The 13,515-nt window shown below is 40.0% G+C and overlaps 1 protein-coding gene across 1 annotated transcript in view; it reads right to left on the bottom strand.

Annotated features, from left to right (window-relative positions):
• Nucleotides 1–13,515, bottom strand: part of gli1 (GLI family zinc finger 1) — a 59,281-nt gene that overhangs the window by 3,337 nt on the left and 42,429 nt on the right. The window contains 10 exon segments of the mRNA XM_020918541.2: nucleotides 59–223; nucleotides 969–1,027; nucleotides 1,030–1,114; nucleotides 1,393–1,533; nucleotides 1,668–1,775; nucleotides 1,878–2,046; nucleotides 2,433–2,631; nucleotides 2,710–2,808; nucleotides 2,903–3,129; nucleotides 4,266–4,378. Of these exon segments, the coding sequence (XP_020774200.2) occupies nucleotides 59–223; nucleotides 969–1,027; nucleotides 1,030–1,114; nucleotides 1,393–1,533; nucleotides 1,668–1,775; nucleotides 1,878–2,046; nucleotides 2,433–2,631; nucleotides 2,710–2,808; nucleotides 2,903–3,129; nucleotides 4,266–4,336 (1,323 nt within the window). The 5' untranslated portion in view covers nucleotides 4,337–4,378.

Genomic DNA, 13,515 nt, shown 5'->3' with positions numbered 1-13,515 from the left:
GTAATAGTATAACATCTGTTGACACGAACTGCATATAATGTATTGTTCTGATCTATACCTCATTGGAGTGGGTCCTATTTTGATGCTTGGCCCGGTCAGATGCATTGGAAAAGGCTTTATTGCATCCTTCATGTTCACACACATATGGTTTCTCCCCCGTGTGAGAGCGCAAGTGTGTCTTCAGGTTTTCCAAACGAGAGTACGCCTTGTTGCATCCCTCAAACTGCAAAAGAATATAATCATAATATATCATAAGAGTTATCAAAAATTAAATAAACATTCACAGTTTAAAGTGTATAGTTTAGGCATAGCTTGGCATGTTATCAAAAATGGTTTTATGCAATCTCGATGTGTGGTGCAACTTTTGTTTTGTTTGAAAAGTATCCTTGTAAATATCTTATCTTGCATTAAAAGGGACATTGTGTAACCTTTCTGGAGGAGGGTCAGATAAATGCATTCCTCCATGCAGATGTTATTGCTTTGTCTGGAATGTTTCACAGTATGGTATTAAATCTTTCTATCTTCATCAAGACCAAACCAGATCAATTTACAGGTCAAATCTGTGGCAGGCCCATTCATAGTCAGAATGCCTGTTTTTTTCTAGGTATTTCTGAGCCATAAAACCACCTCTAACTGAATAAATATAAGGTTGAGATATTTAATTTTTACTGTGGAACATTCCAGGCAGAGCAATGGCAAATCCATAGAAACGAGCAGGTGATGGACTTTCCACCAGAAAAGTTGCACAATGTAGTTTTAAACCTCATATGTTATTCTAGCAACCTGCACTTCACTATTGGGTACAGTAAGTATTTCAACAGCGAGATCCATCCATTCAGCCTTATCTTATAATGCAATCATAAGTGACATTTGATAGGACGGCATCCCTTCAGAACTTTGTATTTTTCCTGTAACTGGGCTGCAGTGCAAACAGACAGAGCTGAGACAGACAGTAAACACAGACTCACAGTGCACTTATGGGGCTTCTCTCCCGTGTGCCGGCGCATGTGAACCACCAACATGTACTTTTGAACGGCCTCTGCTCCCGGGAACACTCCTGCCAGTGACACACAAACTCCTTCTTCTCTCCGTGGATGTGCTCATTGTTGATATGCTGTAGTTCACATCATTACATTAGACTGGTATACTTTTTTGGTGCTTTTCAGATTCTAGATTGTGATCGGCAAGAGACCGTTTTCCCTACTGATAACATTGTACTTTCCTATGAAATATGTAAGATGTAAATTCATAAATGTTGAACCTGATCATTTCTATTAGTGACTAGACCCTAGAAGTCACGGTATTGCAATAAAAATCTGCATATTATCGGCCTACAGAATTTTGTAATGCCATCTGAAATCTTATACAAATAGTTAATATTTAAGAACATACATGGACAAGCTGGTCCTGGGTGTCAAACTCCTTGTTGCAACTTTCCCAGCGACAGTTAGTTTCATAGATTGCCTCAGGTTCAGGCTTCCCATCCTCTTTGTCCAAATCATCTCGACCATCCAGCAGACCAAGAAGAGGGTCCTGGAACATGGAAAAATACAAAGATTAATGTTATGAAATATTAGCATGGAAAATTTAAGAGACTTTAAATAATTTTTTTGAGATTTGCACTCAGCCTTCTAGACCGGAAATAATAAATTACAGTAGTTATGTACCTGAGTACCAGTGGAGGAGGGACTGGCCACATCTCCATCTGACCTCTCCTCCAAACTCTTCACATTGATGCCCTCCATCCCGCCTCCCAGGCCTGGCTCAGTCTTTAGCTGCAAAATGCAATCATTACAAATCAGCCTTTACAGACACACAGCCGATGCTCATCTTTGAGCTGTCATGAGCAGAAGTCTTACATGTGTGAGTGGTCTTACATGTCCGTGCTTGGGGGGAGCGTGCAGCCGGGGATTGTGGGGTGGTAAACGGGAAGCTTGACAGGGCCCTGGAGTGTGCCCACCCAAAGGAGTCAAACCACCTCCTCCGTACAGGGAGCTATGCTGACGAGACTGGCAGTTCATGTTGTTGTTGTAGTTGAGGGATGGACTGTGAGGAAGAACAATCAGAATCAAAGTAAATATTGACAGAATATGAGTGTCATTAAAATTTTATTAAAATAGGTATCTTTTAGTGAAGTAATAGATTTCTTTATATATACAATTATAGGTAAGGTAATAAAAAGAGATGAGGCACGATTAACATTTTATTGTGGGTACAGATCATTATTTAGGCTTTAAAATGTCTGATAAATTTATAATTACTTTTAGACGCAAACAAGATGACGTTTGAGTATGAGCTGATAAGGACACTACTGAATCTTGAACTTATAATTAATCATTGCTGATGAATAAAAATTTGCATCTAACATCCTTCAATAAAGTATTAAATGACATTGTTGTATCCTGATATAATGATATTGCCTTATTGCCTACCTCATGGCGCTCACAGAAAGATGGCCATAGGAACTGGATCCATTAGCGTTACAGCGTGAGTTGACGAAGGCCACCAGAGAGTTGGGTGAGGTTCGGATCACAGTCTGTAGATCTACACTGGCATCAGACAGAGGAGAGATGGACAGGGCTCTCTTCTTGCTCAGCTTCAACATAGAGCGAGGTGTGGAGTACCGTGACCCTAAACAAGATACAGAGAAGAAATGTGAACAAAAGCAACAGCAAATGTGTGTATTTTGGGAAGCAGAACTTAACCTACCATCTCCACCGTTAGGGTCAGAGCCAGGAGGGAGCTGACAGAAGTTGTGATGGGAGGACATCATGTTATTTTGGTTACAATAGGGGGTGCTATTGCCACCTGAAAGACAAAGCAGAGACAACACAGTTAGACAAAGTCACCATTCAGGTATGCTAGAGTGCAGGCCAATATAAGCAGTGAGAGAATGACTCACCCTCTGGTGGTGGCATCCCCCGGTGTCCCATCATATTATGAGGAGGTGGGGCTTGAGGGGGTCTCATGTATGGATCTATACAGTGACCAAATCCTTGTCCTGGTGCTGAGCCATGCGTCATACTGGGTGTCATGGGGTTGTACATAGTGCGACAGTCTTGGGGCAGGCCGTTCTGGGGTGGAGCACGCATCGGCGACACTTCAGAGTACTGATCCGGTGGGACTAGACTACAGAGGACCCAGTGGAAATGTAGAAATAAATATATGGTGCAAATAAAACATGTATTAAAAAAGCACATATAATTATACTAAAATATTCAGACCTCAAAATGTCATGCTAGTTGGGTTGTTTAACTATTTGAATGAAAACTGTGCTTAGAATTTGGAAAGACAAGTAACTCAGATTTACTTTATGTTGTTGTAATGCACACTTTTTGCCACTAGATGGTAAGAAAGTCTTATAATGATGGTCCCTAAGTGAGGTTTGGGATTTCCTCTTCAACCTACAGAGAAGTTTCACTGGACCTTTGCTGCCTAATTTGAACACATTTTCTGACAATCATGCTTGTCACTGGTTTGAGCAGTAGATTTGATATTCTTTTATGCAGCTCTTCCAAATAACACAAATGGGCACTAGCTCCTAAGTCTCCCTTTCACTTCTTTCCACCATTCAGCTCAACATGTATTCCACACAGGAGCTTAATCTGTCCTCCCTAATCCATGATTCCCCCTGAGCTGAGCTCCCTCCCTCTCACACTGTTCTCATTCATCCCTCCTGCCTGCCTCCTCTTCCTCCCTGCACTATCGGCCCATCCTGGTGGAAGCCGCGAGTGCGTCGGTGGTTGTGGGTAACCTGAGCACAGCGCGGGGCAGTCATGCAGAGCGCAGCGGGGCCTGGTCAGCCTGTAATTAGCAGCTGTCAGAGAGAGGCCGAGTCCACCCCACAACCTGGGTGGCAAAGGGGCGGACTGGGGGCGGGCGGGGGCGGAGCAAAGGGCAGAGCTATGTCCACAATACAACTAATACAACTGGAAAATGGGACATGGGTTTGGTCTTGGAGAGAGATGAACCAAAATGGCCTTTTAAAACTATTGAACTAAAGAAAGTATCATAGAACTACTTTTTTTTTTTTACAGAGGTTGCAAGCAGTAGTAACTTTTATCAGTGCGTAAATCAGGGCTTTCAACATGCACATATGGCCCCTAAGTACACAAAGTACACCTGTATAATAGATTTACTGAACAGATTTTGAGAACACTGTCAAGCTTTTTACCCTTCTGTAATGGATGGCCTTCATAAATCACTCATGAGACATTGAAATATATGCAGCGAGTTGCTAGAGCATGTGTTGAGTGACGTCCTACCCTCTGGTGGGCTGGTTGGCTGAGCTCTCGTACTGATACAGCCCCTGGTGTGGCTGCATGTCCACTGGCATCAGAACCCCGAGACTGGCACACCCCTCACAGTCACCCCAGACCTGAGGCACACAGAAAAGAAGAGGGACGCCGTTAGAGCAAAACCAAACAAACCCTGCCTTGCTGAACAAAAATGACCAAGAAGCAATGAGAAGGAATACGACAAAGAGACAAAAACAATTGTGGTCAGGCAAATTGGACAGTAATAACAGACCAACGCAAACCAAGCAAAGAAGTTCAAGGGTTGAACAAGCAATCTGAGAGGGGTTGGAGCCATTCTTAGCTGGAGAATGTATATTACTAATGCAGTGCTTATAGGAAAAAAATAACAGTGAATCCCACGCATCATAAAAGGCTCCATTAAAAGTAGGAGAGCAAAGATGAAAAGTTAAACAGTGTACAACAGGTGGCCTCAAGGTTAAAGGGCCCATATTACACATTATTTTCTGATCTAGCAGTGTGCAAAAATATTAAAATATCGACATATCATATAGTTTAATGTGACAGTATCGATATCGTGAGCTGCTGTATCAATATATCAACAAGAGTATTTTTTGGTATATTTTACTAAATTATGTTATTACAGTGCAACAGTTTTGTTGCTTATTGCTTGGAAACTTGTTTATGCAACACATTTGGCATTTTCACAGTTTTAATGAGTAAAATGGGAGTGTTTCATCTTCACTTTGCACAGGAAGTGGTTTAACAAAGACTTTTAGTATCACAGCTATGATTTAGCCATTATTTTTTATTGAAGTGTATAAAAATCTATTTGAAATATATCGTATCGAATTGAAAGTGCACTTTGTATCATTCTGCAACTTCTTAATGATTCCCAGCCCTAGTTATAATGTTGTTTCCTCATCACAAACATACCTGAAGTTGTGTTTTGTTTCATTCATACATGTTTAACAAGACACAAACCCTGCATATTTAGGCTGAGTTCTTCTCTCAAACTGAAAACACTGTGTTCCACCTTGTGATGTCATGTAGTAATACAGAAAGTACTCCAGTGTGTTTTTAAACTCCACAAACCTTCACTAGAATCATTTGGATTATTTCAACCCTGGAATTGCCAATCTCTACTGAACTAAAGGTAAAATAGCTGTTAACTTGACATGACATCACAAGGTGGAACAGAACATTTGGAGATGGAGACAGACTAATAATAAAGGATTACTCAAGCATGTGCGAATAAAAAAAAACAAAGCTCCAGGTATGTTTTTGATGAGGTACCAGTATTCTAACATGGCTTAAAGCTCACAAGAGGCAATTTTGCATATTATACGAACTTTAGCATACACTCGGGTTTGTGATTGTTATAGCGTACAATTGTTGCTGACAATGTGAGACAAAATGGTCAACTCAACTCTAAAGTTGAAATGACAGAGTAAAAGTCAAAGACAAGGTAACAGAGGCATCTTCTGTAAGGGCAGTCATATTAAGGGGGCTTTCTTTCAACACCGTGGCCTGTGTGTAGTAATTGGAGCAGAGACATTAGGAGTGCAAACACCTGCTCATTACGCCCAGCCACATCAGTCCAGCTGTTAGACTAAATGACTAAAAGACTAATGGTAACATAAAATGGTCTGAATTATACTATAACGATGATAATTGCATTATTTGTACTATTCTTGTGAAGTACATTCATTAAAATATATTGACAAATGTTACAGTGGCACACATTTTAACCAATATATACTGTAGTTTTTATTTACTATTTAAGAATCATTGGTATATTTCTACTAATATACTATACAACTTTTTTTGTTAATGTAGTTTAAATTCTAGACACCATCATTCATGAAACAGTTCTGTTTAGTTTATTTAGTTTTATTCAGACATTTTCCACAAAGACTAAAGTAATCCTAAAACAAAACCTGCCCCCATATTTGTGGCTAGAGGTCTGACCAGCCTAAGCTAGAGCGTATTCACGTTAAACCCCTATCTGTTTATCTGTACGCTACATTTGTCTCTCTAAGCTAAACTATTAACAATAAAAAATACTTCTTTTGACTTTTATAACCTTTCAGTTGTAATTTTGGAGCTGGGGATGAATAGTTGGCAGCCATTAACAAAAACACATTCTCAGATTTTTGCCTTTATAGAGACAGAACATAGTCTTATTGAGTGCTTTCATTCTATTCTAATACTCACAAGTCCATCAATAACACAATAACAGACAGGCACATGCACATTTATGGGACGGTTTAAAGTTGCTTTAAAGACTCTGCTACAGTCTCCACGCAGCCATATTTTTTCCAAGAAGTTTTTTTTTTCATAGTTTTTCTTTGTCCAGTTGACTTTATTAAACTTTGTTTTGGTTTTTTTTGCCATCTTGGACTTAAACTTTGACATTAAACATTACTTTATTGATCCATAAGAGAAATTATTTGGACAAAGTAGCTCACACATCACAATATAATATAATAATAAAGAGAAAAATCTAAATAAATAAGCTATAATTATTTATATATGTAAAATAAAATAGAGAAATACAGGAGTACAAATATATCTGAGCTATATAGAAGGAAATCTATAATAGCCGTCACAATTTGATCATGTTAAAATCCAGTCCCATAAGAAAGTCTTAAAGCTGGAGGGCTCAGTGTGCATGAGCGTGCATGAGCGTGCATGTGCAGTCTAACTCCCTCAGAGCTACTGTTCATGTGACAAATGTCTATCTCCAAACTGGGAGCTGGTGTGGAGCACATGAAAGCCCTGTGGTCTGCTAGAGCGGCTGCCATGACTGTTATGCAGTAGCACAAGTGTTAAAAGGGCAGTGGGGACCTATTTAAGCCCACAGACCACCACAAGGATTTGGTACGCAAAGTTAGCGAGTGGCTAAATGACAAGGGCGGTCCCAGGCTAATTGTACACACTCAGAGCTAGCTTTAGCCATGTGTGTATTAACCAGCCGGAAGTGCTAAACAGAGTCCACACCTCAGCTGCCCCAGGCTAATAAAGCCCAAAAAGGAGGGTCAGCTCTTTGCACATTTACAAAGATCTGGATGCACCTGTCAGTCTCGCCAGGGTAACACAACAGGGCAACGGCCACCTACTCTGCAACGCCCAGTGAGTAAGTGGAACTGTGATACACGGTGAATAAAAAGCAACTGGACTGTGTGCGTGTAAAGGAAAGTGTGTATATGAGGATGTTAAAAGCACCTAATATACTTGGTCTTAAAATGTCAGCTTCTGCAGGTCCAAGATTGGCTGAGTCTGTGTGAAGGTGTTACTAAGTATGTGTTAGCACTGGAAACAGTAGACAGTGAAATGCCACTCAGCTCATGTGCAACTGTCTCTATTAGCCACAGCTCAGAAATGTAGAAATGGTGACACAATTTCTTTAGAAGCCAACTTCTTTTGAACTTCTGAATAACTTCAACAAATGCTAACCCCTTCTTAGTGACACAACATTAAAGGTTGGCAGCTGTTTAATGTTTATGCCCATAAAGTGAGAGCCTGTAATTAAATATATTTCTACATTACAAAGTAAACAGTGGCAGAGTGGTTAGCAGCAAATGTATACTAAAACTGCTACTGTATACTAAACTTGAAATGAGTGTGTTGTGTCTTTTAACAATTTGTACTCCCTAAAGCCCCCTTTTGCAGTACACGTAACAAGTACATTTGTATGACCCCTAGTGTGTAGGGGGCTCAGCCCACTGACACAGGTGTAGGGACATAGTGCTATTTTAGGTCAGTATTTGGTGAGAAACTCCAAGGCTGGCAAGACTGCTCTCTGGTGTAATTTTGTGGTGCTGGCTTTGAGAGGACCAGTGTAACAGCAAATTAAAAACCCCAAGGTCATAAATCACACGGCTAACTAAACAAGCCTGCTTTGCCCCAGCGCGGACCTGGGCTGGGAGGGACCAGAGGCCAGAGATGTATATGGGACGGCTTAACACTACTTTTCTATGTTAAAAAGGCAAGATACAGTTTTGCAGTGAGATAAAATCAACAACAAAGTATGTTATTTCTTCAATTTTTCAGTATAAATACTTTTGTCTCATATTGATGTTGCAACATGCTCAAATTGAAGTAAAGGTTGTCAAGGATTAAAGCCAAAACTACTCAATGTGTATTGCAAATACTGTTATCAATAACTACAAGAACCTGACTTTGCTATAGTTTAATCAGTGTCATTTTACTTGCATTATGTTTTATATAGTCAGTTCACACACAACATATTCTAAGCAAGTGTTATCAAATCTATTAGATCATTATTTTTTGTAAGAAGGACCCATTTAAAGTGATGAATGCAACACGGAACAGTTCTAAGCAAGGCCCTGGAAAAATCTAGTGGAGTGGCCTGACTCTTAAACACGTCTGACTGTGGTCTAGCTCCATAAGTTTCCATTCAGGCTTAGCTTACTTAAAAAACCCAAATCTCAAACCACCAATAAATAAAATTACTTCCCTCAAGTATATTATACATGTGCTGTCAGACATTTTAACTTTTAACTAGTTTGAATAAAAAAAAAAAAAAATGAAATCACTGTTTATGATTTGACAGAGGGATAATGGTGAATCGAAGCCTGGCAGGATAACAAACTTTGAAGAGGGATACACAGTAGGTCCAAGTAATTAGTGGTGGAACGTAATGAAGTACAAGTAGCAAAGTACTGTATTTAAGCATACTTATCTGTACATAAATTTAGTACATTTTAAAGTGGATACTGAGGGGTTATTTTTTAACATTTTGTTTATAGTTGGAGCAAAAAATAAATTTACAAATAAAACTAGTTAGAAAAACAATCAATCAATCACTCAATCAATTCAGTTGTTTCTGTTAAACAAAATTCAGCACAACTCTATTATCAAAATCAACACATCTGAAGCGTTATAAGACCTCAAAATCAACATTTTAAACATATACTTTACTACTTTTATTCAAGTACTTTTTTTCAGGTGACACTTTTACTTATACTTCAATATTTTTTGGTCCAGTAGCTGTACATAACAAGTAACACAACTGTGTACTTCTTCCACCACTTCAAATAATTAATAACATGAACATTAGACAGAATCTAGTGCAGAAAAGTTTACAATCATGATGATTAAGACACAATTAATCATTGCAGCCCTACAAAACAGTCAATACTCTGACAGATCTAAACAAATCACTTCAAATAGGGTCACTGCATGTCTTTACTCATATATCTTTACTCCACATAGACTCAAGTGTCTCCTGCGTCTTCACTGGCCCACGCTCACTGCTCAGGTGATAAGTTTGTGTTGGAGCTACACAAAGACAAACATTGTTGAGTTGTGTTGCGGTTTGGCCATTTGTGACATTCCCATAAAGCATCACTTCTTCTGCTCTGTGCGCCGGGGTCTCCAGGGGGGCAGACTTTTCCATAGGTCACTGCTCATGTCAGGCAATACGGCCGGTCTGGGATCTGCTCTTCTCTCTCTCTCTCTCTCTTTCTCTCTCACTCTCTTTATCTCTCTTTCTTTCTCTCTCTCTCTTTCACGCTCTCGCTTTTTCTCATCCCCCCACCCCCCCCCCCCCCCACCTCTCTCTGTATCTATCTTCCTCTCTTCCTCTCTTTCCCCACAGTGTAACATTAAACTAGGCTCAAACATGTAACCCCCACTCCCACCGGAGCCACCCAGCCTCCTCATAACTTCATTTAGGAGTGACCAGTGCGGTGTTGGACTCCAGAGTGCACTATAGTCAGGGTGTGCCGAGAACAATCCTTAAAGTAGATTGGGAAAAGATACGATCCAAGAAACGTACTGTATGTTAGAACATTTCATGTTAAAAGAATGCTACAGGGGCCATTTTGAGGACTTCTGACCCTTCAAAACATTATTTATCACACTGAAACTCATGAAGAAGGGAAGTATTGAAAATGATCTGTGTTTTGATTTGCACAAATTTGACATTTTTTATTCTCTAAATGGTTTGTTCCCTGCTAAAAAATTTGAAAAAGGAAGTGAAAAAATTAAACACAAAATTGTATTGACTCCTGTGGGCTTCAGTCCAAGTTAAAATGTTGTTACACCTTCAGATAAAAATACGCAGAGTTGTGTTTTGTTTCATTCACACATGTCTGAGTAGTCTTTTATTCTACATGTCCAAAGCTGAAAATGCTCTGCTCTACCTTGTGAGGTCATGAAGCGGTAGTTTTCAAGTTAACAGCCCGTTTTACCTGTTGTTGAGACAAGATCAGCAATTCTAGGGCTAAAATTATCCGAATGATTCTAGTGACGGTTTATATGGTTTAAAAACACAGTGGGGCACTTTGTATATAACCACATGACATCACAAGGTGGAACAGAGAGTTTTAGAAGAACTCAGCTTTTCTAGGCAGGGTTTGGGTATTAAAAGGACAGTCTGGAATTTTGGACATAGGACCACATTTCCTAGTGAGCCAGAGTGTTGGAGACGTGTGGAGACACTTTTTAAAATATTCCATCCAGTCTTTGTTTTTACAGAGGTCGCTGGTGCTAAAAACAGTAAAAACATTCTAACCCACTCCACAAAGCACTCGAAGCAAATCTATTATTATGCCAGACTGTCTGTCTGTGTCGACAGAATAATGTTTGAAATAAAACTAGCCTTGCATCGCATGGATTATCGCATGCAGCAGCAGAATTTTACTTTGCCGGTAAGACAGATGGTATGTGATATCAGTCCGCTGCTGCCAAGCTTTCTATAAGGAAGTACAACTCACTGCTGCTGCTCAGACAGAAATCCTTCAAATGCAAGGTTGGTTTTACTTCTAAAATTATTCTATCGACACAGACATTCACGTCAACAGTCTGGCATTATAATTGTTTTGCCTCAGGTGTTTTGTAGAGTGGGTAAGACTGTTTTTAGTGGCAGGCTAACTATGGCCATTGACATGCACTAGCCTAGCACCAGTGACCTCTGCAAAAACAAGAACTGGATGGAATATTTAAAAAGTGTCTCCGCACGTCTCCAACACTCTCGCTAACTAGGAAATGAGGTCCTGTGTCCAAAATTCCAGCCTGTCCCTTTAAACAAGTGTGAAATAAAACAAAACACAACTCCAGGAATGTTTCTGATGAAAATAACGTAACATAGGCCCTTTAGAAGATAACAGCAATGTTAGGAGCTCATACATTGCACAATTCTTACATGAAGTAATTCAAAGTGCTATAAGACCAGAAAACTATATCAAAAGAAACCAGGTGGTACAAAATGATGCCAAAATAGTTATATATAAAAACTAGGACTGCACATAAGATCAATATCAAGATCACAATCACAGTTTGAGTTGTACTTGTTGTACCTGTAGTTCAGACGTCTACAAACATGTACAAATGCATGGGTTTCTTATATTAGGTTTGCATTCCATATTTCAGTCTTCTGTCAAATATCAAACACTCCTGAAGTTGTTTACATTTGTACTGACAGCAGAATCCTACTTTTAAACATATATGGCAAATCTAATCGCAATACTTGTCTGAAAAATAACAATTACATTTATTTCCAAAATTGTTCAGCTCTGATAAACTACCTAGAAAACCTTGACATGTTTCTTAGTGCAAGAACTGTTTCTAGCTTTTCCTCTCCCTCTTTCTCTCTCTCTGTGGGCTCATTCCTGCGTCCTCTCCCCAGCCCCTCCCCCGCCCGTTGCGCAGCAGTCGTGGTGGGTGTTCTTGGACTGTTATGACTTGAGACACGATAATGGCAGCTATAATGTAGCCAGCCGTTCCTGATGTGGCTGGGCTTGTGGGGGATTCTGTTGTGTTAGGGCAGGAGATGGAGTAGAATGGGCGGGGCCTCGTGCGTTTCGACCAATCACGGCTCAGTTCCTAAATTTTTTTTCTCCCCCTTCTCCTCCTTTCCTTCTCCTCTTCTTCTCCTCTTCTTCTCCTCTGCTCACCCGCTGACGTTTTCTAGCCCTGTTGTTTTGCCTCGGTGGTAAATTTTGTTTTTAAATTCAGGCTTTGTTTTTGTAACTCCCCCCTCCTCTGTATCCCCACCCTGAGCAGACTCCCCCCTCCTCCCATGCTGCCCCTGTGTTTTCACCCCTGTTGCCCAGACAGGGTGAATTCCAGGCGGCTGCAGTAATGTGATGGGGGCTCGTGGTGTGACCAGTGCTTAGGCCACATTGGAGACATCACTGTAGTGTACAATAAGCCTGCTGTACACCCAAGATTACTGTCACATCCACTCAGTGTCTACATCAGTTCAATTTAATTTGCCTTTGTGTAGAAATCTCATCATCAGACCATATCGCTAATCCCTATTGTTCCTATAAAATATATTTACAGGTCAAAAGCAAGAAAGCAAACATCTGTATGACATTTCCCCCTTGATGTGCTATATTGTACAAAATTGACTCCTGTGAGCTTTATGCCGTCTTAAAACACTGTTACCTCCTCTTAAACAAACCAGTGTGTTTGTTTCATTCACAGATATTTGAGTAATCTTTTATTATTAGTCTGTGTACACCTCCAAAGCTCATAATGCTCTGCTCCACCTTGTGATGTCATGAAGCAGTAGTTTTCAAGCTAGCATGTATCTTTTATTTTTTGTTCAGTAAAGACCTGTAATTCTAGGGCTGAAATGTTCTAAATGATTCTAGTGATAGTGTATATAGCTTAAAAACACAGTGGAGCACTTCCTGTATTAGATGGAACAGAGTGTTCTCTATTTGAGAGAAAAACTCTTGAATAGAGGTATGTAGGATTTGTGTGCTAAACATGATGTGTTATAAAACATAGCTCCACATGTTTGTGATGAGGAAACAGCATTAGAACATAGATCAGAAAATAGTGTAATTTGACCCCAAATACATATTGTGGTGAGTGGGTAGTTACTCTCACTGTGTAGGATGTATTATGCAAGATGCTGCTGCAGGCCTCGATGTCCTAGTATAGATTCTTGGCACTGAGTGCAGAGAGACATTCAGCAGCGTGCTGCTGAATGTCTCTCTGCACTCTTCACTCCCATTCCAATGTGTTTACTTTCTTGTATAATACATTGTCTTTAACTTGAATATTTAGTCCAATATACACCTGCTTTACACACAAAAAGATTGACGTAACTATATGGTTTCAATTTGTATGACTCCACCTCATCATCTGACATCAGCATTGCATAAGATGAAGACCTCTCCCGCCTCACTCCACACCTGTTTACTACTGGCTCTGTGGTTCATACAGTCAACACACAGACCTCAGATGAGCCCTCCTGGTTCACACCTCACATATC

This window comes from Boleophthalmus pectinirostris, unplaced genomic scaffold (genome assembly GCF_026225935.1).
Source record: "Boleophthalmus pectinirostris isolate CB_2022bp ecotype Guang Dong unplaced genomic scaffold, ASM2622593v1 HiC_scaffold_3, whole genome shotgun sequence".
Classification (NCBI taxonomy): Eukaryota; Metazoa; Chordata; class Actinopteri; order Gobiiformes; family Gobiidae; genus Boleophthalmus; species Boleophthalmus pectinirostris.
Note: the sequence above shows the minus strand (reverse complement) of the source record. Positions and strands in the feature narration are given on the sequence as shown.